General features: G+C 53.7%; 2 protein-coding genes across 3 annotated transcripts; one reads left to right on the top strand and one right to left on the bottom strand.

The window, feature by feature from the left end:
* The first annotated feature begins 300 nt into the window (after nt 1-300).
* Tmem143 (transmembrane protein 143) lies at nt 301-18,000 on the top strand. The gene is made up of 8 exons (XM_090322394.1): nt 301-379; nt 697-940; nt 2,536-2,640; nt 8,514-8,708; nt 9,959-10,089; nt 10,319-10,598; nt 16,068-16,257; nt 16,615-18,000. The coding sequence occupies exons 2-8, from the start codon at nt 722-724 to the stop codon at nt 16,818-16,820; spliced, it is 1,326 nt and encodes a 441-aa protein (XP_090178520.1). The 5' UTR covers nt 301-379; nt 697-721; the 3' UTR covers nt 16,821-18,000.
* A 724-nt stretch (nt 18,001-18,724) lies between these two features.
* Nucleotides 18,725-22,815, bottom strand: Emp3 (epithelial membrane protein 3 (MAM blood group)). Of its 2 annotated transcripts, none has more exons than XM_090322475.1 (5): nt 22,675-22,815; nt 21,719-21,811; nt 21,396-21,498; nt 19,878-20,018; nt 18,725-18,992 (listed from the first exon to the last, which is right to left on the bottom strand). In XM_090322475.1, exons 2-5 carry the CDS (start codon nt 21,794-21,796, stop codon nt 18,823-18,825), a joined length of 492 nt encoding a protein of 163 aa, XP_090178601.1. In that variant the 5' UTR covers nt 21,797-21,811; nt 22,675-22,815; the 3' UTR covers nt 18,725-18,822. The 2 variants fall into 2 exon arrangements, with proteins under 2 accessions (XP_090178601.1, XP_090178602.1); XM_090322476.1 differs by having other exon boundaries at nt 21,719-21,871.
* Nucleotides 22,816-23,704: the final 889 nt, after the last annotated feature.

The raw sequence follows: 23,704 nt of genomic DNA on the forward strand, positions 1-23,704 counted from the left end.
CGGACGTTGGGCCGCTCGCCGTTGGCGGGCTGCGCGCGCACGCCCCAGCCCTCCGGGGGGGTCTCGCGGCCGCCCCGCCCCTTTCCTTTGAAGACCTCAAACAAGGAGACACTCCCTAGGCGCATGCGTCTCTCCCGGAACGTGGGATGGGGGAAGGGGAGGGGAGAAGGCTGGGGCACGCGGGGTGCACATGCGCATTTTGAGTAGTGCGCGCGCGCGGGCACGCGCTCACACACACGCACACACGCACACACACAAATGGGCAGCGCTCCAGAGCCCGGGGTTGTGCGCATGTGCCTTACTGCCGCGGCGGCCGAGCCCGCCGCAGGCCTTCCTGCGCATGCGCAGGAGTCTCAATGACAGTCAAGCCTTGACTAAGGTGAGGGGCGGGCTGGGGATTGCATGGCCCTGGGAGGGCGGCCCTGCATCCCCTCCGTGACCTTTCTGTGCATTTCTTATGCTCCTAAGGTCCACCCCATCGAAAACAGTTGTGCCATTACAGGGCTTTTAAAAAGGCCTGCAAAACGCCCCCGACCCGGAGACCTCTGACCCTGGCCTGGGACCCAGGCCAGCTGAGCAGCGCGGGAGGAGGGTGGCCAGGGGGTTCAGGAGGGCGTGGTCGAATGGGCTGCGCGCCTGCCAGGAGTAACGGGACGTCGATGACATCTGACACTTGCGCATTTCCCTCTGTTTTAGGCTCCAGGGGGAGAAGGGTGTGGCCATGTGGCTTATGGCCTGGGGGGTCAGGGGGTTCAGGCTCCGAGTATGGCCCCAATTGCCCACGCTCCTCGGGACCCCACGAGCCTTGTCTTCTCTGGCGGACAAGATGGGAGTGTACCGCAAGATGTGGAACCCCACGGAGCCCCGAGACTGGGCTCAGCAGTACCGCGAGCGGTTCATTCCCTTCTCCAAGGAGCAGCTACTCCGACTCCTGACACAGGTACCTACGGGCCCCGGGTCCAGGAGCCTGGGGACTAGGATTCCCGGCATGCCCTGCGGCACAGGGGGCACTGCATACTAGAGAGCACTGCCCTGGAGCCTCCTGGGAGTTGTAGTTCCAGGTCCCCTCAGAGTCCCAAGGGGGCAAGAGCGTAATTGTTGGGAATGGGATGGGCTAGGGGTGGGGGTGGGGTGGGCGCTAGTGCTCTGATGGAGGCAGAGGAAATTGGTTCCGGACTCAACTAGTACAGCGGCTCTCTGGGGTGTGGTTTTTCTCCCTGTGAAATGGGTATAACTACCCTGATCTTCACGATTTCCACTTACCTAATTGCAAACATCCCTACAAAGTCACTAAGCTGTAATTCTGGTTATAATGGTAATGGAGTTCTTATACTCTGGCACTGTGCCAAGCATCTGTCACATAGTGAAGCATCAGAATCTCTGTCCAGGTGGTAGGTACTGGGTACCTTCAACCTAAGAGTGATTCCTTATTCTCCTCACCCCCCTTGATTACTGAATTTACCATGTCCCAGTCCTGGTTCCATTCCAGAGTTTGAGCTCTGCCCTTCACCATCTATCCAGTCATTATCAAGCATTCCATTCATTTATTAAAAAATTAACAAACACCTGCTATTTGTACTAAGTCGTGTACAAATAAATATACACGTTTAATCTCACCCCATAGCCCTCCGAGGAAGAATCTTCATGAACCTTTGCTCATGAAGAAAGAGGCCTTTAGCCAGGCACCAGTGGCTCACTCCTGTAATCCCAGCTAGCCAGGAGACTGAGATCTGATTATGATGATTTGAAGCCAGCCCAGGGAGAAAAGACCCTGTGAGGCTCTTATCTCCAATTAACCACTCAAAAATGGATGTGGCACTGTGGCTCAAGAGGTGGAGCACAAAGAGGCTTGGAAAAAGTGTCCAGGTCTTGAATTGAAGCCTCATGACTAACATCCCCCTCCCCCCAAAAAAAGAATTGTGGTTTGAGGTCAGTTTGGGAAAATATTAATAAGCTCTATCTCAATGTACAAGCAATGCATGGTAACTTTATATAATCCTAGCTACTTGGGATTGGTCAAAAATTGGCAATTCAGGCCGGGAGTTTGGCCTAGTGGTAGAGTGCTTGCCTAGCATGCACCAAGTCCTGGGTTTGATTCTTCGGTACCACATGCATAGAAAAAAGCCAGAAGTGATGCTATGGCTCAAGTGGTAGAGCTGTAGCCTTGAGAAAAACCCAAGGACAGTACTCAGGCCCTGAGCCCAAACCCAGGACTAGCAAAATAAATAAACAAACAAACAAATAAATAAATAAATAAATGGCAGTTCAGTCTAACTGGGGCACAAGTGCGAAGACCCTATCTGAATAATAACTGAAGCCTGAAGAGCTGGAGGTATGGTTCAGGAGGTAGAGAGCACCTGCCTAGAAAGTCTAAGGCCTTTACTTCAAGCCCCAATATTGCAAATCAATAGATAAATAAAAGAAAAAAGTTTAGAGACCCAGAGTTTTGATCCTGATTCATGTTGCTATGAAAAGAATTCTTCCTGAGTGGATGGGAAATGAAGTCTAAAGAAGTTTTGCTTCTTGAGTTAACAGGAGTTCCACTCCAGCCCGGCAGAGAAAGCAGCATTGGAGGAATTTGCAGCACATGTGGACTTCTGCACCCTGTTCCATTACCACCAGATCCTGGCCCGGCTGCAGGTAAGGACAGGCTCTTCCCATCCTGTGGTGCTTGTGTGCTCCTCCGTGCATTTGGGAAACAGTCACCTGGGATTCAGCAGGAAACAGGGGAGAAGCAGCCTGCCCTGCATGGAGCATACATTCCAGGGGGGAGAAGTGGCCTGACTCTGGTTGGAAGGTACCCACATTTTCTGTGGAGAGAAGAGAGGATAAGGAGATGGGGAGACATAGGCTGGAGCCTGGTGAAGGACCCAGCTGCCACCTGCTGAGATTCAGAAGGCTGCTTTGGGGGTAGAAGCCAGATCTCAGGGAAAAGGGACAGCTCAGCTTGGGCTGAGTTATTGGAGCTGCTTACTTGGCCAGCCAGGTACAGAGACGATTGAAAGTGGGCTTGGTAGCGCAGGTCTCTAATCCCAGCACGTGGAGGGCAGAGGCGGGAGGGCAGAAAATTCAAGCCTGGATGTCTGCTGATAGCTTCTTCCTGCTTCATAGCTGGCCAGCCCAGGCAGGAGAGTCCATGAGACGTTCATCTCCAATGAACCAGCAAAAAGCAGAACCCGGAGCTGTGGCTCAAGTGGTAGAGTGCAAGCACAGATGGACAGCACTCAGCTGCTGAGTTCAAGCCCCAGCACTGAAACAAACAAACAAATATGAAGCAGAAACACTCTTAAGTGAACGTACTTGCATTAGAGAGGCAGGAGGTTTCCAGGGTGTCTGCCAGGATCGGGGTGGGGGGTGGGGACAGGGGCTGTTGGGCCACTGTATGACTGGATGGCAGATGGCCACCTCCCTCTGAGAGAAGCAGTCTGGGCAGGAAGGCATCAAAACAGCCTTGGTTCCAACCCCAGCTGTGTGGTGACCCCTCGGTGGCCTCTCTCTGATCCTTGCTACTCTTTCTTCATTCACTCCATAAATATTGATTGAGCGCCTGCTGTGTCCCCAGAATGGATGAGTTCTGGGCACAGTGGGAGAGGTGTGTGTGTGTGTGTGTGTGTGTGTGTGTGTGTGTGTGTGTGTGTCTCCTGGGGGAGGAGGGAGTCCTTTTGAGAAGAGAGGGGTACAGAACAGATAGGGCATAGGACCTGAGCTTCTAAGGATGTCTGTAAAATCTTTCCATAATCGAGGGAGTTGAAAACAATGACAATGTAGACAGGCACTGGTGGCTCACACCTGTCATTCTGTCTTACTAAGGAGACTGAGATCTGAGAATCGCAGTTCAAAGCCAACGTGGGCAGGAGACTTTTGTTTGTTTGCTATTAAATTTTTGGCCAGACCTGGGGCTTGAACTCTGGGCTTGGTCACTGCCTCTGAGCCTCTTTTGCTCAAGGCTAATGCTCTACCACTTGAGCCACAGCACCACCTGCGGCTTTTTCTGAGTAGTTTATTGGAGATAAGAATCTCAGGGGCTTTCCTGCCTGGGCTGGCTTCAAACTGCTCTCCTCAGATCTCAACTTCCTGAGTAGCTAGGATGACAGCTACTCCAATTAACCACAGAAAAACTGGAAGTTGTTCTGAGGCTGTAAATGCTTGAGCACTGGGCTTGAGCAAAAAAGCTCAGGGACTGTGCCAGGCCCTGAGTTCAAGATACACTACTGCCAATAAATAAACAAAAAAATCTCAGCTCCGGAGGCTTAGGAGGACAATGGTGACTGCCATGATAATTGTTCTTGGTTAATTTATAGGCAGGCGCTCTACTGCCTGAGTCACATGCTGTTAGGGCTTTTTTTTTTTGGCCAGTCCTGGGCTTGAGCTCAGAGCCTTAGCACTGTCCTTGGGCTTTCTCAAGGCTAGACCTCTACCACTTGAGCCACAGCTTTTTTCTATGTATGTGGTACCAAGGAATCGAACCCGGGTCTTTGTGCATGCTAGGCAAGCACTCTACCACTAGGCCAAACTCCTGGCCCGCTGTTAGGGCTTTTTACTTTTATTTAGTTTGTTTTTGTTGTTTTTTTTTTTTTTTTGGACGGTTGTGGCACTTGAACTCTGGGCCCGAGCACTGGCCCTAAGCCTTTAGCTCAAAGCTAGTGCTCTACCACTTGAGCCACAGTGCCACTTCCAGTGTTTGAATCGTTAACTGGAGGTAAAACTCTCATGGGGACTTTTCTGCCCAGGCTGGTTTTGAACCATGATGCTTAGATCTCAACCTTCTGAGTAGCAAGGATGACGGTGTGAGCCACTGTGCCTGACCCATGATCCTCTGGTCTTCCCCACCTCCAGGCAGCTGTGATTACAGGCCTGAGCCAGTGGGGCTAAGCTTGTATTCAGTTTTTGGACAGGGTCTTAATATGCAGCTCAGGCAGATCTCACACTCCCAGTTCTCCTGCCTTAGCCTCCTGAGTCCTGGGGTTTCGGGCGTCACCACTCCACCTGGCACGGGAGGAGTTAGGAGGGACCTGAAGAAGGAGCTGAGGGAAGATCTGAAGGAGATGAAAAGCCACGTGCAAAGGCCCTGAGGTGAAGATGTGGAGAGAGTCTAGGAGGAAGAGCCAGGAGGCCTGTCGGGGAGAGGAGGCCATGGGAGTCCCAGTGCTGTGGATGCAGTGCAAGCTTTGCTTTGATTCAGAGCCCAGAGGAGGCTGAGCAGAGGGAGGGGAGAGTTGCCCTCTGGCGGCCATGTCAGGGACAGACAGTGAGAATGGTGGGTTCCAAGCAGGGCCATTCTGCAGGGTCAGGGTGAGTGTGCCAACGCCAAGGGTGTGGCTCCATGCAGATGGCCAGTGAGGCTCTCTCCAGTCCTGTGTGCTCACCAACCGTGACGTGGCACGGCCCTCCCTGGAAAGTCCTGGGGCTTGAACTGGGGGCCTGGGCGCCTGTCCCTGAGCTTTTATCACTCAAGGTTGGCGCTCTATGGCTTGAGCCATGTGTGTGTGTGTGTGTGTGTGTGTGTGTGTGTGTGTGTGTGTGTGTGTGTGTGTGTGTGTGTGTGTGTGATTTGTTGGAAATAAGAGTCTCATAGAATCAGGTCCAGGTGACTCAGGTCTGTAATCCTAGTTACTCAGGAGGCTGAGATCTGAGGATCCTGGTTCAAAGTCAGTCTGGGCACCAAAGTCTGAGACTTTTTTTTTTTTTTTGGTCATGGGACTTGAACTCAGCCTGGGCACTGTCCCTAAGCTCTTCAGCTCAAGGCTAGTGCCCTATCCCTGGGCCTGGGCCTGGGCATTGTCCCTGAACTCTTTAGCTCAAGGCTACTCTTGAGCCAAGCCCCACTTCCCAGTTTTCTAGGGGTTAATTGGAGATAAGAGTCTCAAGTCCTTTTGTGCTCAGGCTGGCTTTGAACCTTGATCCTCAGAACTCAGCCTCCTGAGTAGTTAGGATTACAGGCATGAGCCACCATGCCCAGCCAAAGTCTGAGACTTTTTTTTTTTTCTTTTTTTTTTTTGCCAGTCCTGGGCTTGAGCTCAGGGCCTGAGCACTGTCCTTGGACTTTCTCAAGGCTAGAGCTCTACCACTTGAGCCTCAGCACCACTTCTGGCTTTTTTCTATGTATGTGGTACCGAGGAATCGAACCCGGGTCTTCATGCATGCTAGGCAAGCACTTTAACCACTAGGCCAAACTCCCGGCCCCAGTCTGAGACTCTTATCTCCAGTGAACAACTAGAAAACTGGAAGTGGTGCTATGGCTCAAGGGGTAGGGTGGTATCCTTGAGCTGAAGAGCTCAGGAGCAGCACCCAGGCCCAGAGTTCAAGTCCCATGACTGATTAAAAAAAATCTCAGATGTTCTTGCCTGGCTGACTTCCAACTGTGACCTTGGGGTCTCAGCCTCCACTTGAGCCATGCCCCAGCCCTTGGCTTATATTTCTGGCAGGGTCTCATTCCCCATCTGGAGCCCTTTATTTTTTGGGGGGAGGGGGTAGTAGGAGGATTATTCCTGGCTCCTAAAGACACTAAGAGCCTTGGAAGAACTTTAGTGGGAGATGGATGCAGCCCCGGGGTGTGAATTGGGTTTGCTTCCTGGTTGTGTGACCTGGGGAACTTGCTTAACTCTCTCTCAGTGCTTTGGTTTCCAGAGCAGTAACTAGGGATGACTGTAGTAATCTTTTCATACTGTGTGTCTGTGGTGGGCAGACTGTACCTGACACATAGTTAGTGTGGCATAAAAATGTGCATGAGAGCTGGGCATGTTAGTTCATCCCAGCTCCTTAGGAGGCAGAAATAGGAGGATCAAAGTTTGAGGCTAGCCTTGGGGAGGGGTGGGGAGTGAGTCCTTCATCTCAACCAACAAACAGTGCTATGGTGCCTGTTACCCTGTCTACTGTGAAGGGTGTAGAGGTAGGAGGATCCAGCTCAGAGGCTGGCCTGGGGTATAAAAGTGAAGACTCCTCGCTGCAAATATAACTAGAGCAAAAAAGGTTCAAGGGCTAGAGCACCGGCCTGGCGAATATGAAACCCAGAGCTCACACCCCAGCAATAATAATAAAACTCAGAAGGAACAATTCTCATTCTATGTGTGTTGGAAGGGGAGAGAAGGGGCTGGGACGAGAGGAGAGCCCTTGGGTTCCCAGCTGGAGCAGGTGGGGGAGGGTAGGACAGGGAGGGAGGACACTGGTGTGCATGGGAATGGTGGGTGGGGGGAGGGAGTGGGCGGGGAGGGTGGAAGCAGCCATTGTATTCCAGGTCCAGGTTTCTGCTGGGACCCCTGCGTGTTCCAGGCCTAGATTTCTGCTGGGACCCCTGCATGTATGTGAGGGTCCCTGAGGAGAACCAGCCTCAAGGACATTCATCCTCTCAAGGTCACTCTGTGGGTCTGAGAATTTGGCCTTCAAGCCCCTGGCTGGCAGTGAGCACTGAAGGATTGGAGCCCAGACCTAGGCTCTGAGTTCAGGTCTTGGGCTCCCCCAACATCCCCAGCCCTGCAGGTCAGCTCAGGTAGGACTTGCTGGGCTCTGCTCTGCCACTTCACCACCCCTGCCCTCTGCCTTCTGAGGTCCTGGGCTTCTCATCAGCAAACCTTTGCCCAGGCTGCTCCCTGCACTTAGAGTACCTGCGAGTCAGCTGGGTGTGGTGCCTCTCCCTTGTAATGCCAACTTCTCAGAAGGCAGAATGGGGGTGGGGGGAGGATCGAGGTCTCTGTCTGCAAAAACAAAAGTGCAAGACCCTGACTAAAAAATAAACTAAAGCAGACAAATGAAAAAAAAAAAACCCAAAACGAACACCCCCAAACACAAGAGATGGGCTAAGCAATAGGAGGCCCCAGGTTTAATAATCCATAGCACTGGGAAAAATAAAAATCAGACCTGGCTTTAGAGGCTGGGCACATGGAGGCTGCTGGCCTTGTAGAGGCCTCACCTTCTGGAACCATCCCCAGATTGTCTGTCCATAGCCAGGTAAGCAGCTGGACGTTCACCCTTCTGCCTCTTTTCAGCAGCTTGTTTTGGGAGATAGTGGGGTGAGGGTGGGGCGCACAGCCCCGAGGTGTGGAGAAGGGATTCCATATTTTATTCCAAACACAGTGGGAAGCTGATGGGGACAGGTGTGGTGTTGGGTGCATTCCTGATCCCCAGCTAAACAGTATGGAAGTGTTGAGGCAAAGCAAGGTAAGCAGAAGCCTGTGGCTGCCGTTTAGGAGAAGAGCCAGCTTTGGAGAAGACGTTGGATTCCAAAGCAGCTCAGGGCTGGGTGTTGGTGGCTCATCCTGGAATCTCAGCTACTCTGGAGGCCGAGATTTGAGGATCACGGTATGGAGTCAGCCTAGGGAAAGAAAAGTCTTAGAGATCCTATCTCCAATTAGTCAGCAAAATGCTGGATTAGGGGCATGGCTTGTGTGGTAGTGAGGACCTGAGTTCAAGTCCTAGTACCAGCAGGGAAAAAAAGAAAGAAAGGAGGACATTTGATGTCCCCTCAGCCCCTCATCCTGTGATCACGTTCATGTTTTTCTCCCCTGCTGTCTCCTTAGGCCTTGTATGACCCCATCAATCCCGACAGAGAGACCCTGGACCAGCCATCGCTCACAGACCCTCAGCGGCTGGCCAACGAGCAGGAGGTGCTGCGGGCTATGGAGCCCCTGCTGGCCCAGGCCAACTTCTCCCCACTGTCCGAGGATGCCTTGGCCTATGCTCTTGTGGTCCATCACCCTCAGGATGAGGTCCAGGTACCACTGATCCGGGAACACTGTGGGGCGGGGTGGCTGGTCACTGCCATGCTGGCACACTTACATCTCTCAGTCACTTGAGCGTATCCTCAGGCCAGGTGTGGTGCTGCCTGCCTGTAATCCCAGATACTCAGGAGGTAGACACAGGGGGATCCAGACCCAAGCTCCACACTGGGGTGATTTTTTTTTTTTTTTTTGTTAGTCATGGGGCTTGAACACTCTCTCTCTCTCTCTCTCTCTCTCTCTCTCTCTCTCTCTCTCTCTCTCTCTCTCTCTCTCTCACACACACACACACACACCAGTAGTCCTGCTTGGGGATTGAACTCAGGGCCTGGGCACTGTCTGTGAGCTTCTTTTGCTCAAGGCTAGCACTCTACCACTTGAGCTACTGCACGATTTCTGGAGTTTTCTGAATAGTTTATTGGAAATAAGTGTCTCACAAACTTTCTTGCCTGGGCTGGCTTCAAACTGCAATCCTCAGATCTCAATCTTGAGTAGCTAGGATGACAGGTGTGAGCCACTGATGCCTGGTGGTATTTTCTTTTCTTTCTTTCTTTTTTTTTTTTTTTTTTTTTGTAGGTCATGGGGCTTGAACTTGGCCTGGCCACTGTTCCTGAGATCTTTAGCTCAAGGATACCTCCCTACCCTTGAAGCCCCACTTCCCATTTTCTAGAGGTTAATTGGAAATAAGAGTCTCAGGTCCTTTTGTGCCCAGGCTGGCTTTGGACCTTGATCCTCAGCCTCCCGAGTAGATAGGATGACAGGCATAAGCTAGTGCAATATTTTCTTTTGTAGTTGCTTCTTAAAAAAATAACTGAAGGGCTGGAAGTGTGGCTTAGCACTAGAGTGCTTGCCTAGTATGCATGAAGCCCTGGGTTCAATTCCTTAGTACCACATACACAGAAAAAGCTGAAAGTGGTGCTGTGGCTCAAGTGGTAGGGTGATAGCCTTGAGAAAGCCCAAAGACAGTGCCCAGGCCCTGAGCTCAAGCCCAGGACTGGAAGAGAAAGAAAGAGAGAGAGGAGAAAGAGATCTTCCAACCAGTTGCAGATTAGATTCTAGGAAGTACAGTAATGAAGTTACTATGTGAGTGACGTCATGTTATGTGGTGGACCTTGTGCAGTGTATAGCCTGAGCAATGATGGGGGGGGGGGTTGCCATGTCTGGGAAGAGGCTTCTGCCCCTGACAGCCTGGCCCATGTCCCTTTGCCTCTGTTTTTTTTCTTCCTTCCCCCACCCCACCTTGGCAGGTGACAATCAATTTGGATCAGTACATCTACATGCAGTTCTGGGCCCTGGGCCAGCGAGTTGGGCTGTTGCCCCTTATGTCCAGCGTGGGCTCCAAGCGTGGGTTCTTCACCAAGCTGCCTCCAGCGGAGAGGTGAGGTGGGCCTTGTTTCCCTGGCTGCAGCAGCAGCAAGAGAGAGCCAGGTTAGAGTTAAGAGGGGACTTGCAGGTTGCTGTCCAACATATGGGTGTCTGGGCCTTCTGGCCCCCCTGAGTGGCATCTCCCTATTTTCCAAGGAAGGCAAATGAAAATCAAGGTTCAGGGAAGTGAGGCCGACCCCCCCCCCTCGCCCACACCTGCTGAGTCCCGTCCCAACCGCCAGGCGGTACTTCAAGCGCGTGGTGCTGGCGGCCCGCACGCGGCGGGGGCACCTGGTCCTCAAGAGCTTCAAGGACACCCCCCTGGAGGGCCTGGAGCAGCTGCTGCCCGAGCTCAAGGTGCGCACGCCCACCGTGCAGCGCGCGCTGCTCAACCTCACGCTGCTGGTGTCGGGCCTGGTCTTCTTTGTCAACGTGGGCATGGTGGTGCTGACCGACCTCAAGATGGCCACCTCCTTGCTGCTGCTCTTCTTTGCCATCTTCATGGGCCTGAGGGCCTCCAAGGTGAGCCGGGCCTCAGTGGGGATTTGAACCCGGGTCTTGAACTTCTGGATATAGTAAGGAACTCAGACAATCCCCTCCGTCCCCGCCTCCCCAACCTCCCTGCCCGACTGCTTTAGAGGCCTTTCCATTGGCTGGCACAAACCACGTGATCCATAATTGGCCGCACAGACTTGTGGGAAACGTAGTCCAGTTGCTAGTCATACCTAGGTGCTGGTTTTGGTTTAAAAAAACAAAACAGCCGGGCGTTGTGGCTCATGCCTGTCATCCTAGCTACTCAGGAGCCCGAGATCTGAGGATCGTGGTTCAAAGATAAGAGTCTCACAGCCTTTCCTGCCCTGGCTGGCTGCAAAATGCCATCCTCAGATCTCAGCCTCTTGGGTAGCTAGGATTATAGGTGGGAGCCATCAGAGCTTGGCTTGGTTTTTGCTGTTCAGTGCTAAAATGGATTCCAAGGCTTGCTTTATGCATGCTAGGGAAGTGTTGGTCTATTACTTGAACCACATCCCCAGTCCTTTTATTTGTGGTTTCTACCACTGAAGTAACTCGGATTATAGGCCAGGGCTACGATGCCCCACTAGCTGTGTAATCTTAAATAAGTTCCTTAACCACTCTGGGCCTCAAGGAAGTCAAGCTCATGACAGGCTCTCACTGTGGGAGTGTTGTGGGGATTCAGTGAATCAGTATGCATTAAGAGCTGAGGCCAGAGGCTGGCACACAGCACAGGAAGTACTGTATGGGAGTTAGCTATTAAGATGACGCTAATGATGACTATTTGTTCCTGAGTCTCCATCTAGCCCGGGTCATTATCACTGGGGGAGCTGAAAGCAGCCTCCTGGGCTGGGGCCCAAACGAACGGAACTGTGGAGACTGGGACTGAGGCCCGGGAAATTCTTTTTTAACAGGCATCCATCCTGATTTTGCTCTGCATGAGAGGAGGGCTGCCTCTCATACACAGTTGCTCTGCATGCTTAATGGATACAGGTCCGGGGCAGGTCAGTGCTGGCGTCCTCGGCTCTGCTGGCTGGGTCATGAGGCTGAGCTGTCCAGGAAGGACTGCAGGTCCCTGGCTCTCCCAGGCCTGGCACTGGCCCCTGCGAGTGTAGCCTGGTGAGAGGTATTCTTTGTACCAAGTGTTCCTTCCCTTGCTAGCTCATTGGTTTTCAAGCTGTTTTCAGCCTCTCTGACAGACTTGCAGCAAGACAGGTCATAAATCTCTACAGATAAGAGCCAGGCTGTGCTGGTAGTTTCTAGGGTGCTGGTGGGAGGGGGTGGTGACAGGAGGGCTGGAGTCCAGGGAATGGGGCTTTATGCGTGGAGAGCTGGGGCAGGCAAGGCATGAGGGGCAAGGCTGAGGCTGGAGGCAGGGAGGCCAGAGGGGAGGCCAGTGCCCTGGGGACTACATGCTGAGTCCAGTTCGGGACTGGCTTTTGCTCCTGTTCCTCAGGCCTGTGCCAGGGGCCCTCATGTCCCTCCCAGCTGTCCTTTCTCACTGGCTGGTGCCCTTCCTCACCTCAGTCACTCCCAGCTCTCCTTCTCCCACTGCCCTCGCTCCCTGTCCCTTCTTGTCCCTGCCTGTACCCTTCCCTGCACAGTCCCATCCCTCCCCAGCCTCCTCCATCCCTCCCCAAGCTATCCCAACTTCTGTCCTCTTGGCTGAGACTCAGTTCAAAGCCCCAGAGGGATGCAGGCCCCTTTCTTCCCCTCAAGGCCCTTCCTCATCTGTTTTCTCTGCCAGCTATGAGCTGACCATGAGCCACCTGATTCTTCTGTCTAGCCAGACTGTTCCCCCATCTGTCCCCCAGCTGTGTTCTGTGCCTGGTCAAGTACTCTACACTTTGAACTGCACCCCAGTCTGCCTGCCTGCCTGCCTGCCTACCCTTCCTTCCTTCCTTCCTTCCTTCCTTCCTTCCTTCCTTCCTTCCATCCATCTTCCTTCCCCCTGCCCCTCACCAGTCCTAGGGCTTGAACTCAGGGCCTGGGCACTGTCCCTAAACTTCTTTTGTTCAAGGCTAGCACTCTACCACTTGAGCCATAGCACCACTTCCAGCTTTTTCTGTTTATGTGGTACTGAGGAATCAAACCCAGCACTTCACACATGCTAGGCAAACACTCTACTACCACATTTCCTCCTCCCCCTTCTTCCCTCTCTCCCTTCTTTCCTATTTTTCTTTCTTTTGTCAGCCATGGGGCTTGAACTCAGGACTTGGGTGCTGTCCTTGAGCTCCTTTGCTCAAAGCTAGCACTCTACCACTTTGAACTGCACAGCTCCACTTCTGGACTTGTCAATCCCCAGTGGCTCTCCTTCAGCCCACCCTGTCCATGACGCAAAAAAGGGGTGCCCACCTTCATTAGCATACCCTGGTGTGGGGGGGCACTTTTCCTCCCCTGCCTGCTTCCTCTCTCTCTCTGCCATTACATTGAAATGGCTCCTCCTACTCTCTGAGCCACCCTGCCCAGCAGCCACTCTCAGCCCAGCAGCCTGGAAGCCCAGAGGGGCAGGGGCAGGGCAGGGGACAGGAAGTCTCCCACGAACACTGTTTTATTTTTCTGCTAGTACTGGGGCTTGAACTCTGGACGTAGGTGTTGCCCTTTGCTCAAGGTTAGCACTCTTACCACTTGAGCCATAGCCCTGTGGTGGTCTTGGTGGTTAATTGGTGACAAGAGTCTTGTGGAGTCAAATGCTGGTGATGCACGCCTGTAGGTCCTACTACTCAGGAGGCTGAGATTTGGGGGTTATGGTTTGAAGCCAGGTTTGGCAGGAAAGTCTGTGAGTCTCTTATATCCAGTTAACCAGTCAGAAAAAGCTGGAAGTGGTGCTGTGGTTCAAGTGGTAGAGTACTAGCCTTGAGCAAAAGAAGCTCAGAGTGCCCAGGCCCAGAGCTCAAACTTCAAGACAGGCAAATAAGTGAATAAATAAAAATCTCCTGGATTTTCCTGCCCAGGGCTGGCTTGGAGCTGGGATCCTCAGATCTCAGCTTCCCAAGTAGCTGAGATGATAGGTGTGACCCACTGGCACCCTGGTTTGTTCCAAGACCTGGGGTCTTGAGAGGGCAGGGCCCTCAGCCCCTGTGGTGGACATGGACTTTATTGAGAAGGGGAGCGTCTGAGTGGGGGCCCTGGGGAGCCAAGGAAACCTGAGAGAGGCAGGCTCAGTTGTGCTAGTAGGAGCCAGGGAGACTGAGGCAGGAGGGGAGGGACTTATGAAACCTAAGGCATTTTCCATAGCAGCCACATGGTCCCTGGCCTGCTTGTCCTTGCTTGGTGCTTGGCTGTGGAAATGGTGATTGGTTCCAGGGTAGGGAATGAAGCGAAGGCCACACACACACACACACACACACACACACACACACACCCAAGGCACAGCACCCTTGTGGCTCCTGTCAGCAATTTTCTGGCTGCCTTGGCATCAGAGCCAACTCACACCTGAGGCCAGTGGATGGGGTGGGGTGGGTGGGGAGGCCAGGCTGTCACTGTTCCCAGCAGCTGACTTTCAGCTGCCTCTGCTGGGCCAGGCTGGGCCTGTGCTGGCTCCTGGAGCTTTCCTGGAGCCAACCTGGCCTTGGGGACCAAGCTACCAAGAGCTTGAAGCTGCTGGGGCCCTGCTGTTCTGCGGCTTGGCACCCAGGTCTGGAGACCAGACCCAGTGGCCTAAAGCTCCTTGTGTTGGTGCGTAGAGGGCCCCAGGCACCAGTTTCCAATATGAATGTGAAGGGACACCAAGGAGAATAAACAAGGAAGGTGAAGAGCAGGATGGGGACAGCGGGGTTGCCCCTTCTCCAACATCTCCCCTGCCCTCTGTGCTGGGATGAACCTAGCACCTCTCTCTCTCTCTCTCTCTCTCTCTCTCTCTCTCTCTCTCTCTCTCTCTCTCTCTCTCTCTCTCTCTCTCTCTCTTTTTGCCAGTCCTGGGCTTGAGCTCAGGGCCTGAACACTGTCCTTGGGCTTTCTCAAGCTAGCACCTCACTTTATTATTATTATTATTATTAATTTTATTTTGCTGGTCCTGGTGCTTAAACTCAGGGCCTAGACACTGTCAGAGCTTCTTTTGTTCAAGGCTAGCACTCTACCCCTTGAGCCACAGCACCACTTCCGGCTTTTCCTGAGTAGTTTATTGGAGAGAAGTGTCTCACAAAGCCAGGTACTGGTGGTTCACACCTGTCAACCTAGCTTCTCAAGTGGCTGAGGTGTGAGGATTGCAGTTTGAAGTCAGCCTAGGTAAGAAAATCTGTGAGACTCTTAACTCCAATTAACCAACCAAAAATCTGAAATGGTGGTGTGGATCAAAGTGGTAAAGCACTAGCCTTGAGCAAAAATGCTCAGGGACAGTGCTAAGGCCCTGAGTTCAAGCCCTACAACTGACAGAAAAGAAAAAAGAAAGTCTCTCCGGGCGCTATGGCTCATGCCTGTCCAATTAACCTCAAGAAAAGGGGAAGTGGGGCTTGGCTCAAGGGTAGGGTGGTAGCTTTGAGCTGAAGAGCTCAGGGACAAGGCCCAGACCGAGTTCAAGTTCCACAACTGCGCACCCCTCCCCCCCAAAGAAGAAAGTCTCACAGACTCACAGTCTTGCACAGGCTGACTTCAAATAGTGATTCTCAGTTTTCAGCCTCCTGAGTAGCTGGAATTATAGGGAGGAGCCACCTGCAGTGCCTGGCCTTATTTTTATTTTTGGTGGTACTAGGGTTTGAACTAAGGGCCCTGAGCTTGCTTGGCTTGCTTGCCCAAGACTGGTGTTCTACCAGTCCAGCGACACCTCCAGCCTGGCTTTGGAGATGGAGTCTCCTGTTGCTGTCCAGGCTGCTTCTGAACACTCTGTCAGATTTCAGCCTCCCTCGTAGCTAAATTATAGGCAGGAGACAGGCCTGGCAATGATTGTAAATCCTCTTTCATTATGGAACAGTTCAAATGCTTGCAGAAATAGAACTGTAGAATGAATTCCCATTCCAGCATGCCTAGTTAGCAGTCATCCTTTTTCATCTGAAGATTCCGCCCCACCCACCCCCACTGACTCCTCTGGAAGCCACGCCTAGACAGATCACCTGGAACTTCTGATGTCCATAAAAAGTAACCACTTGTTATTTGCAACAAACTTCCAAGGCAAAAGAAAACTATTTCTTTTGGAAATCTTTGAGCAACCCCATTAATCCGTGATGCCATCAACAGGACGAGACTGTGCTTAAAAATGTGTCCTCGGAGCTGGCCAACTGGCTTTGTGCCTGTAATCCCAGCTACTTCCTAAGCAGAGATGAAAGGACAGGTTGGGGCTGACTCCCTGTCAACCAGCGTCTGGGCAGTGTCGGGCGATCCCGCGCACTGTAATCCGCGATCGGCAGGGAGAGGCCTGGACGGCGAGCTCGAGGCCCTGGAGATCCGAGCTGGGGGCGGGGAGGTGTCAGGGGAGCACAGTGGGGGCCGAGGGGGAGGAGCCTCTCTGAGTCCCCCCTGTCTCTCCCTCCCTGGCCCCGCCCCCAGATGTTCGGGCAGCGGCGCAGCGCGCAGGCGCTGGAACTGGCGCACATGCTGTACTTCCGGAGCACGTCCAACAACTCGGAGCTGCTCAGCGCGCTGGCGCTGCGTGCGCAGGACGAGCACACCAAGGAGGCGCTGCTGGCGCGCAGCTTCCTGGCCCGGCGGCCCGGGGGCGCGCACGGCCCGCCCGAAGGTAAGCCACGCCCACCCCCGGTGCAGGCCGCACCCACCACCCTCGGGCCCCGCCCTCCTTCCCGCCCTGGGCGAGCCCAGCCCTTTGCAAGGAAGACGCCCCAGCTTCTGATCCTAGCTTTGATGTGACGACCCCTCCCACCTTCTTTCTCCCCTCTCGTCGACGGTGCTGGGTCGGTGCCCTCGTCTGCACTCCCTGCTCTACGCGACTGCCTTCTGGCCGGTCTCCGGTCTGAGGCCTCTCGGCCTCATTCTTCGGCTCTCAAAGCTTGCTTGCCCTCCTCCCCCTCTACCCCATACCAGGCTTGCTTCTCCCCTCGGCCGTGCCCTCCAGCCGGGCTACCACCTCTCTCCGCAGAGACCTCCCGGTGGCTGCAGTTGGAGGTGGAGAGCTGGCTTCTGGCCCAGTCGGGCTGTGACGTGGCCTTCAACGGAACGCGGGCCCTGGCCCACCTGCAGGCCCTGACCCCCAGCCTCGGGCGGTACCCTCCCCCGGATTTCCCCAAGCTAGACCCCTCGGCTCCGGCCCCTGCCGAGTTCCCCCCAGGCCATGCCCAGCAGTAGCGACCCCTGACCTGCCCCTGTCGGCCGGGGCTCTGGGCTGCGAACCAAGCCCCGCCTTCACCGCGACAAGCTGTCAATCACACTTTCCGACTCCCATTGCTGACAGGCCGTTGTGTTTGTTGCACTGTGTACTCAAAGCAGCCAATCGGGGCGGCCGGCGGTTGCTAGGCAACCCCTCCTCCTAGGAGCAGCCAATCAGAACTCTAGCTCGGCTTTCGCGCGATTCCTCGGTCCCACCCCCACCGTAAGCATCCCCACTCGGGGCAGGCTGAGGAAGGGAGGGGAGGCTGCGCACAGCTGTTTGGACTTCTCCAAAACCCTGGGCCGAGCGGTGGAAGCTGTTCCCTCACAAGGCCGGCTATCAATCGCCATCTTTTTAGCCGGCTCCGGGCGAGATGTGCATCCACTGCCCCTGGGCGGGGCTCAGCCCATAACCAATGAGAAACTCCGGGCAAGCTGTCCATCGAGGGCTCCTGGGCGGGGCCTAGCCGGAGCCGATGAGAACCATCCGGACCCTGGCCTGCAGCCAGCGACAGCTGCAGGGCACCCGAAACCTTGGGCAGCCAGTTGTCTCTGTAGATAAGCAACCAGTCAGACTTTCCAAAGGAAGCTGATCTTGGTTGTACCCAGCTGCGGGTTGACGGATGGGCCAGCTGGTTAACTGCTGTTGAGTGTGGGGGGCTGCGTCCCTGCTGGAGTTGCTGGGAACCCTGAGCCTGGCAGAGCTCTGGCCTAGAGAGACCAGAGACCACCCTCCCTCCAGGACTGAGGCAGCCCAGCGTGCCTCAAGGTGCCCAGTAACCTCAAGGTGCCTTTCCAGCCTGGATATCACATCCTTGCTACCGAATCTACCTCGGTCTGGATCTCCCCACCAATCAGTGCCCTTGTGCAATATTTCTTGGTCTGTCAATTCCTTCCTAGCTTCCCTCTTCCAAGGGAATAAATCATGTAAATCATGTTTCATAAATCTTCATGAGTAGAGTGGCTGCAGGAGTTGGAAGTGGTGGAGGGACAGATGGAGAAATTTAATGTCTTTTTTTTTTTTTTTGCCAGTCCTGGGCCTTGAACTCAGGGCCTGAGCACTGTCCTCGGGCTTTCTCAAGGCTAGAGCTCTTATCACTTGAACCACAACACCACTCCTGGCTTTTTTTTTCTATGTATGTGGTACCGGGGAATCAAACCCGGGTCTTTATGCATGCTAGGCAAGCACTCTACCACTAGGCCAAACTCCCACCCCATCCTGGCCCCGAAAGTTACAATGTTAGAGAGCCTGAGTTTGTGGCTGTTGAAATACAATATGGGTCAGGGGCTGGGGATCTTGGAGGGACTCAACTGGTTCAGGCAAGGCTCTGGTTTTCAGAATTCAGGTCTCATGAAAAGGGAAGATTGGGTAGCCACGTGCCGTATCACAGATGGTTCACCACACAAGGGTACACAGCCAGCTAGTGAGTGCTTGTGAAACCCAGCCTGTCTTCTCATTCTTTCTAAGGTGTCCCATGAGATGGAAGCAGCCTTTGTGGGGGAGGGGGAGAGGAAGCATAGAGTTCTAGAGAGAAGGGGAAGCTGGTTTACAAGAGAAAAACTTTTTTCTTTTTCCAGAAGGAATAATCCAAAAAGATGGCAGAAACACAATTTAGAACAGGAAACATGCTGGAGCTAAGATGGAGCTACAAAGTTTGGGACCTGAGAAAACAGGAATTCTGACTCCCAACAGGTTTGAGAACCCAGCCTAGCAGTGTCCCATGTTCTAGACTAAGCAATGCAGGAAGAGGAGGCTGGAGTCAAGGTTCTGGTGTCTCTGAAAGGAAGGGCTGGGGGCTGGGTCCTCTTCTTCAGAAGTGTGTGCAGTCCAGATCTTAAGATGGAAGGAAGGAAGGAAGGAAGGAAGATGGTTGTCAGCACCCTGTGGTTAAAACGCTTTTATTTTCTGGGGGAGGCTTGGGGAGGGTGATGGTGACAGGCATAGCATGTCCAGGCCAGTGGGACTGCTAGACCAGGTGGCTCATTCCCGCTTCCGCAGGTGGATGTACACTATGCCACTGACCAGGGCCAGTGGGAAGGCCACCCAGGCCAGGGCGAAGCAGTACCCGAAGCTGCCCCCACGCGGGTGCTTCGCCAGGATCTCCTCAACATGAAGAGCATAGATCAAGGCCCCGGAAAACACAGCTACACCTGCAAGAAAAACAGGGACCAGGCATCATGCAATGCCCACAAAGCAATTACCTTGCTCACCTGGAGAATTCGCTTCCTAATTAACACTACTGAAGAGCCATCCTGGGCAACTTACCATAAAATGAGACCAAAACAGTCATCCATCTGTGAAATGAGATCTCTCCCTACTCCCACCCCCATCTATCTCCAATTAAACACCGGAAAACTGAAGTGGAGCTGTGTGGCTTGAGCAAAAAAGTAGAGTCAATGCCCAGACTTTGGGTTCAAGCCCTACAATGGAAAAGAGGAAGAGGAGGAGGAGGAGGAGGAGGAGGAGGAGGAGGAGAAGAAGAAGAAGAAGAAGAAGAAGAAGAAGAAGAAGAAGAAGAAGAAGAAAAAGAAAAAACTTCTGTTCAGAAGGCTATCATTCGAGGATTAGGGTTTGAACCCAACCAGAAGAGGAAAGTTTATGAGACTGTAATCTCCAATTAACCACCAAAAAGCTCAAAGTGGAGCTGTGGTTCAAGTGGTAGAGTACCAACCTTGATCACAAAAAGCTAAGGGACAGTGCTCAGACCCTGAGTTCAAGCTCCTGTATTGGCCCAAAAGAAAAAAGGAATAGCAGCTGACCAACTTCAATGACTTCAACTACCTTTGGTGAATACATTAGCTTTTCCCTCATCCCTGGGACTCAGATTATTTATGTTTTCCCATTTCTGCAGCTCTGCTCTTAGATGCTATAAATTCTTCCATGATTCAAAGACGTTGGGTCAGGTCACCTAAAACTACAACTCCCATCAGCCCCAGGGGCCAGAGAGGTAATCCAAGGACAAGGGGGTAGGGGTTGGGGCTGCTAAGCATGTGGGCACTCGGGTCCCACAACGAGGGGGAGGGATGCTGACTTACTTGTACAAAGCTGGCAGAGGCCAGTGGCATAGAAGAGCCCTCCTCGTCGCATGGTGTAGAGTTGGAACATGAAGAGGATGAAAGACAGACAGCAGAGGATGAGAGAAAGCACCATGAGAACCTGCACAGCCTTCAGCCAGCCTGAGGAGGGGGAAATGGGAGCAGAAGTTCATGGTGTGTCCCAGTCAGGGAGGTTCACTTGCTTTTCCCTCCCTCCCTCCCTCCCCCTCCTCCTCCTCCTCCTCCACCATCCTCACCACCCCCTCACCATGGTACCTCATCACTCAGAGCCTCTGTGGCCTTGCTCAATGGTAGTGATTGATGCTTTGCATACATACTGTCCCTTCATTTGTTTTCAATCAGCGTCTTACTATTTAGCCCATCCCAGCTGGCCTCCAACTTGCAATCCTCCTATCTCAGCCTCCTGATTACTAGGGTTGCAAGCACGTGCCACCATGCCTTGTGTGCTTTGATTTTGAGGATTTTCTTTTTTTTCCCTTTTCTTCCTGGGGCTTGCACTCAGGGCCTGAGCACTGTCCTTGGGCGTTTTCCTCAAGACTAGCGCTCTACCACGTGAGCCACAGCCCCACTTCTGGTTTTTCTGGGCATGTGGTATCAAACCCGGGTCTTTGTGCATGCTAGACAAGCACTGTACCACTAGGCCAAACTCCGGGCCGATTTTGAGGATTTTCTACATAAACACACATGAAACATAGCTACCAGGAATAGACTTTTTCATATTATTATCTTGCCTATGGCTACCTCCAGTTCAATGCTAGAAATGGGACCAGGCCACTGCAAGGACTCGGAGGCTGAGGCCCCCTTCCCCCATTTCTTCCACGTAGAACTTTGGAAGGAAGCAGGCCCTGAAGGCGTCTGGCCCTTTCCAGTCAGAACCTTAATATGGTCCTGGCCCCGCCCACTTAGAGCAGGAACGAATCAGTGCCACACCTCACTCGGAACACTGGCTCCCATCACAGCCTAGGTAGGGAAAGTCTGTGAGACTCTCACCTCCAATTAATGACCAGAAATTCTAAGTGGAGGGGTGGGGAGTGTGGCCTAGTGGTAGCGTGCCTGTCTAGCATGCACGAAGACCTGGGTTCGATTCCTCGGTACCACATACATAGAAAAGCTGGAAGTGGTGCTGTGGCTCAAGTGGTAGAGTGCTACCCTTGAGGAAAGCTCAAGGACAGTGCTCAGGCCCTGAGTTCAAGCCCTAGGACTGGAAAAAAAATTCCTAAGTGGAGCTATGTGGCTGAAGTGGTAGAGCAACAACTAGTCTGGAGCACAAAAGTTCAGGGACAGCCCCTAGCCATGAGTTCAAGTCCCAGGACTGGCATCAAAAAATTAAAATAAATAGCTAGTAAGGGAGTGAGTGAGCGGGTGTCTAAGCTGTTCCCCTGAGAGCAGAAGGCAATTACCCATCATGATGACCGGATTCACGGCTCCCATCAGCCCCACACACTCACCCCTTGCAGACCACCCTCCCCCCTCAGCCCTCCCCCCCACCAGCCTCACCATTTTCGCTGACGTTACTGCAGGCCCATGTTCTGGTGTCATTATTCCAAGTACAGTCGTACCACAGATTCAGGGATTCCTTCCCGGGCAGTGTCCACCAGGACTGGAGGGGCAGACAGGCAATATTAGGAAGAGGGGGTGACGGATCAGGGGGACTGTGGGAGGAGTAGTGAGGTGGGGGGCAGAGCTGGAAACTGGGAAGCCCTCCCCCCCACAACAGTTCCTGCATCTCAGGTAGAGGTGAGAAAGAGCTCAGCTAGGGGCCAGCATCTACAAGAGAGCGGGGGGTGGGGTGGGTCTCTGACCCCCCCCCAAAAGTTTACCTTGTCCAAAGTGGCCACGAAAAGCAGGATGAGAATGAGGATGTGGAGTGCTGAGACCACCAGCAGGAGCAGTGACATGGTAGCGCTGCAAGCCTGGGAGGAGTTCAGGAGACGGGTGATCAAGACACAGCCTACTGGGTACTACACCTGCGTCTGAGGAAGGAGGCTGGGGCCAGGACCCCTGGGTCTGAGGGAGGGTAGAAGGGTCTAGACCGCTGTGTCTGGGGTGGGCTGGCTAGGATCTAGACTCCTCAGTTGGAGGACGCCAGGGTGTACTGTCCTCAGGGCTGGCTGGGGAATGAGCCCAGCCCCTGGGAGCTGGATGAGTAGGTCTAGCAATGAGGCCTGGGGCTCCTTGGTGCCGTTTCTGGAGAAACCAGGGCCAGCTTATTGGAAGTGAGAGAGCTGCCCCTGCTGAGGGCATCCTTGACTCACCCCGTTCCCCCCCACACCCCGGGGGAGGGGGGCGAGGTGAGTCATAGATGAGTCATCTGACCCCCTCCTCCCCCTTGGAGGACAGGGAAACCCCAGCCCTGGGCCACATCCACCAGGGCCTCACCCCACCCTGCCGCTCCTGACCCATGCCTCCAGGCAGTTTGGAGAATGGATGGATGAATCTGTGTGGGTAAACGGGGCCTCAGCAGAAACCCAGGAGAGAGTTCTCCCAGCCCGGTGGGGCCCTCCTGTCCCCTTCCCGATCTCAGAGAGAACCCCAAGGAAAGCCTGGACGGGAAGCTTTCCCCGTGGGTGTGTGGCAGCTGGGCTGGGACCCTCCAACTTCTTGCTGGACCCACCCCTTCCTGTATCCCCACACGCTCAGGGCTAAGAGATCACTACTTCAACTTCTAGAAGTTTTACAGGGCTGAGGGGTGGGGGAGAGAGGGGCATCTCTCCCAGTCTAGGGGTGTTTAAGGAAGGAAAGAAATCCCAGCCCGAATAACGGACTGAAAACTTACCAAGAGCTGTGGAAAAGAAGTCAAGAGTTGGAGCCGCCTTCCCTCAGTCTGGGCCTCCTTGCCTTTCTCCTCCTCCCTCCGGCCCCTGCCTCCGGGCTGCCTGTCTCCCCCCTCCTCCCTCCTGCGCTCTCTCGCTCTCTCTCTCTCCTCTCTCTCTCTCTCTCTCTCTCTCTCTCTCTCTCTCTCTCTCTCTCTCTCTCTCTCTCTCTCTCTCTCTCTCTCCTACTCCTCAGGCGTCTTTCTCGGCTCCTCTGAATATATACTGAAGCTTTTATACACACCCTCACCGCGCCCAGCCGAGGTCTGCAGCCAGTAGGAGGGCCCGCTGGTTCCTCATTCTCTCCGTCCCCACCCAGTGCCCCCAGACAGGCATCTTCTGGGGCTGCCTTCTGGGTGGAGAAGTGAAGTTTTGGCAGACAGCAAAGGCAGGAGGGTTCCCCAGCCTCAACCTCTGGGTCTCCTCCTGGGGACTAGGTATCTGTTTTTCATGATGGAGTTTGGGATGGCCAGGGGAAGAGGTGGGCAGGAGGGTGGGCGGGGGGGGGGGGGGGGGTGGGGGGGTGGGGGGGATGGGGGGTGGTTGTCAGAGAATGAGAGGACAAATGTGAAACCCTGAATGAGGGCAGGAGGTGGACCGTTTCCTGGCTAAGTGTGATTTTGGACCAATTTCCTTGACTCCTCTGGGTCTCAGTTTTCCTAATTGTACAGTGGGTGTCACAGTACTGGGCATATATTGTCAGTGAGCGATGATTGAAGGCAGTCTGGAATGGTGTAATCAAGGAGGGCCTCTTGGAGGAGGTGGGGCCCCCAAGGAACCAGAGCCATTTGGGTGCTGGGGAGAGGAGGATGTGCAAAGACAGTTAAGAACAAGCCCTTGTTGTTTGGGAAGCAGACAGAGGGCCAGTGGGAGTGGAGTCAGGGAGCCTGAGAGAGTTGGGGGGGGACAAGGGGTGCCCTTGAAGAATATGAGAGGAATTTGGATTTTATTCTAAGTGTCAAGGGAAGCCATGGGAGAATTTATTTATGTCAG

Source organism: Megascapheus bottae, chromosome 31 (genome assembly GCF_031878675.1).
Source record: "Megascapheus bottae isolate mThoBot1 chromosome 31, mThoBot2.hap1, whole genome shotgun sequence".
Lineage (NCBI taxonomy): Eukaryota > Metazoa > Chordata > Mammalia > Rodentia > Geomyidae > Megascapheus > Megascapheus bottae.

Excerpts from the sequence above, each read along its gene's own strand:
- Tmem143 (XM_090322394.1), top strand. The coding sequence starts at position 722 with ATGTGGCTTATGGCCTGGGGGGTCAGGGGGTTCAGGCTCCGAGTATGG. Across the intron at positions 8,709-9,958 it reads ACCCTCAGGATGAGGTCCAG|GTGACAATCAATTTGGATCA; the intron begins GTACCACTGATC and ends CCACCTTGGCAG. Across the intron at positions 10,090-10,318 it reads AAGCTGCCTCCAGCGGAGAG|GCGGTACTTCAAGCGCGTGG; the intron begins GTGAGGTGGGCC and ends CCCAACCGCCAG.
- Emp3 (XM_090322475.1), bottom strand. The coding sequence starts at position 21,796 with ATGTCACTGCTCCTGCTGGTGGTCTCAGCACTCCACATCCTCATTCTC. Across the intron at positions 21,499-21,718 it reads TCGTGGCCACTTTGGACAAG|TCCTGGTGGACACTGCCCGG; the intron begins GTAAACTTTTGG and ends CTGCCCCTCCAG. Across the intron at positions 18,993-19,877 it reads CCTCTGCCAGCTTTGTACAA|GTGTAGCTGTGTTTTCCGGG; the intron begins GTAAGTCAGCAT and ends TTTTTCTTGCAG.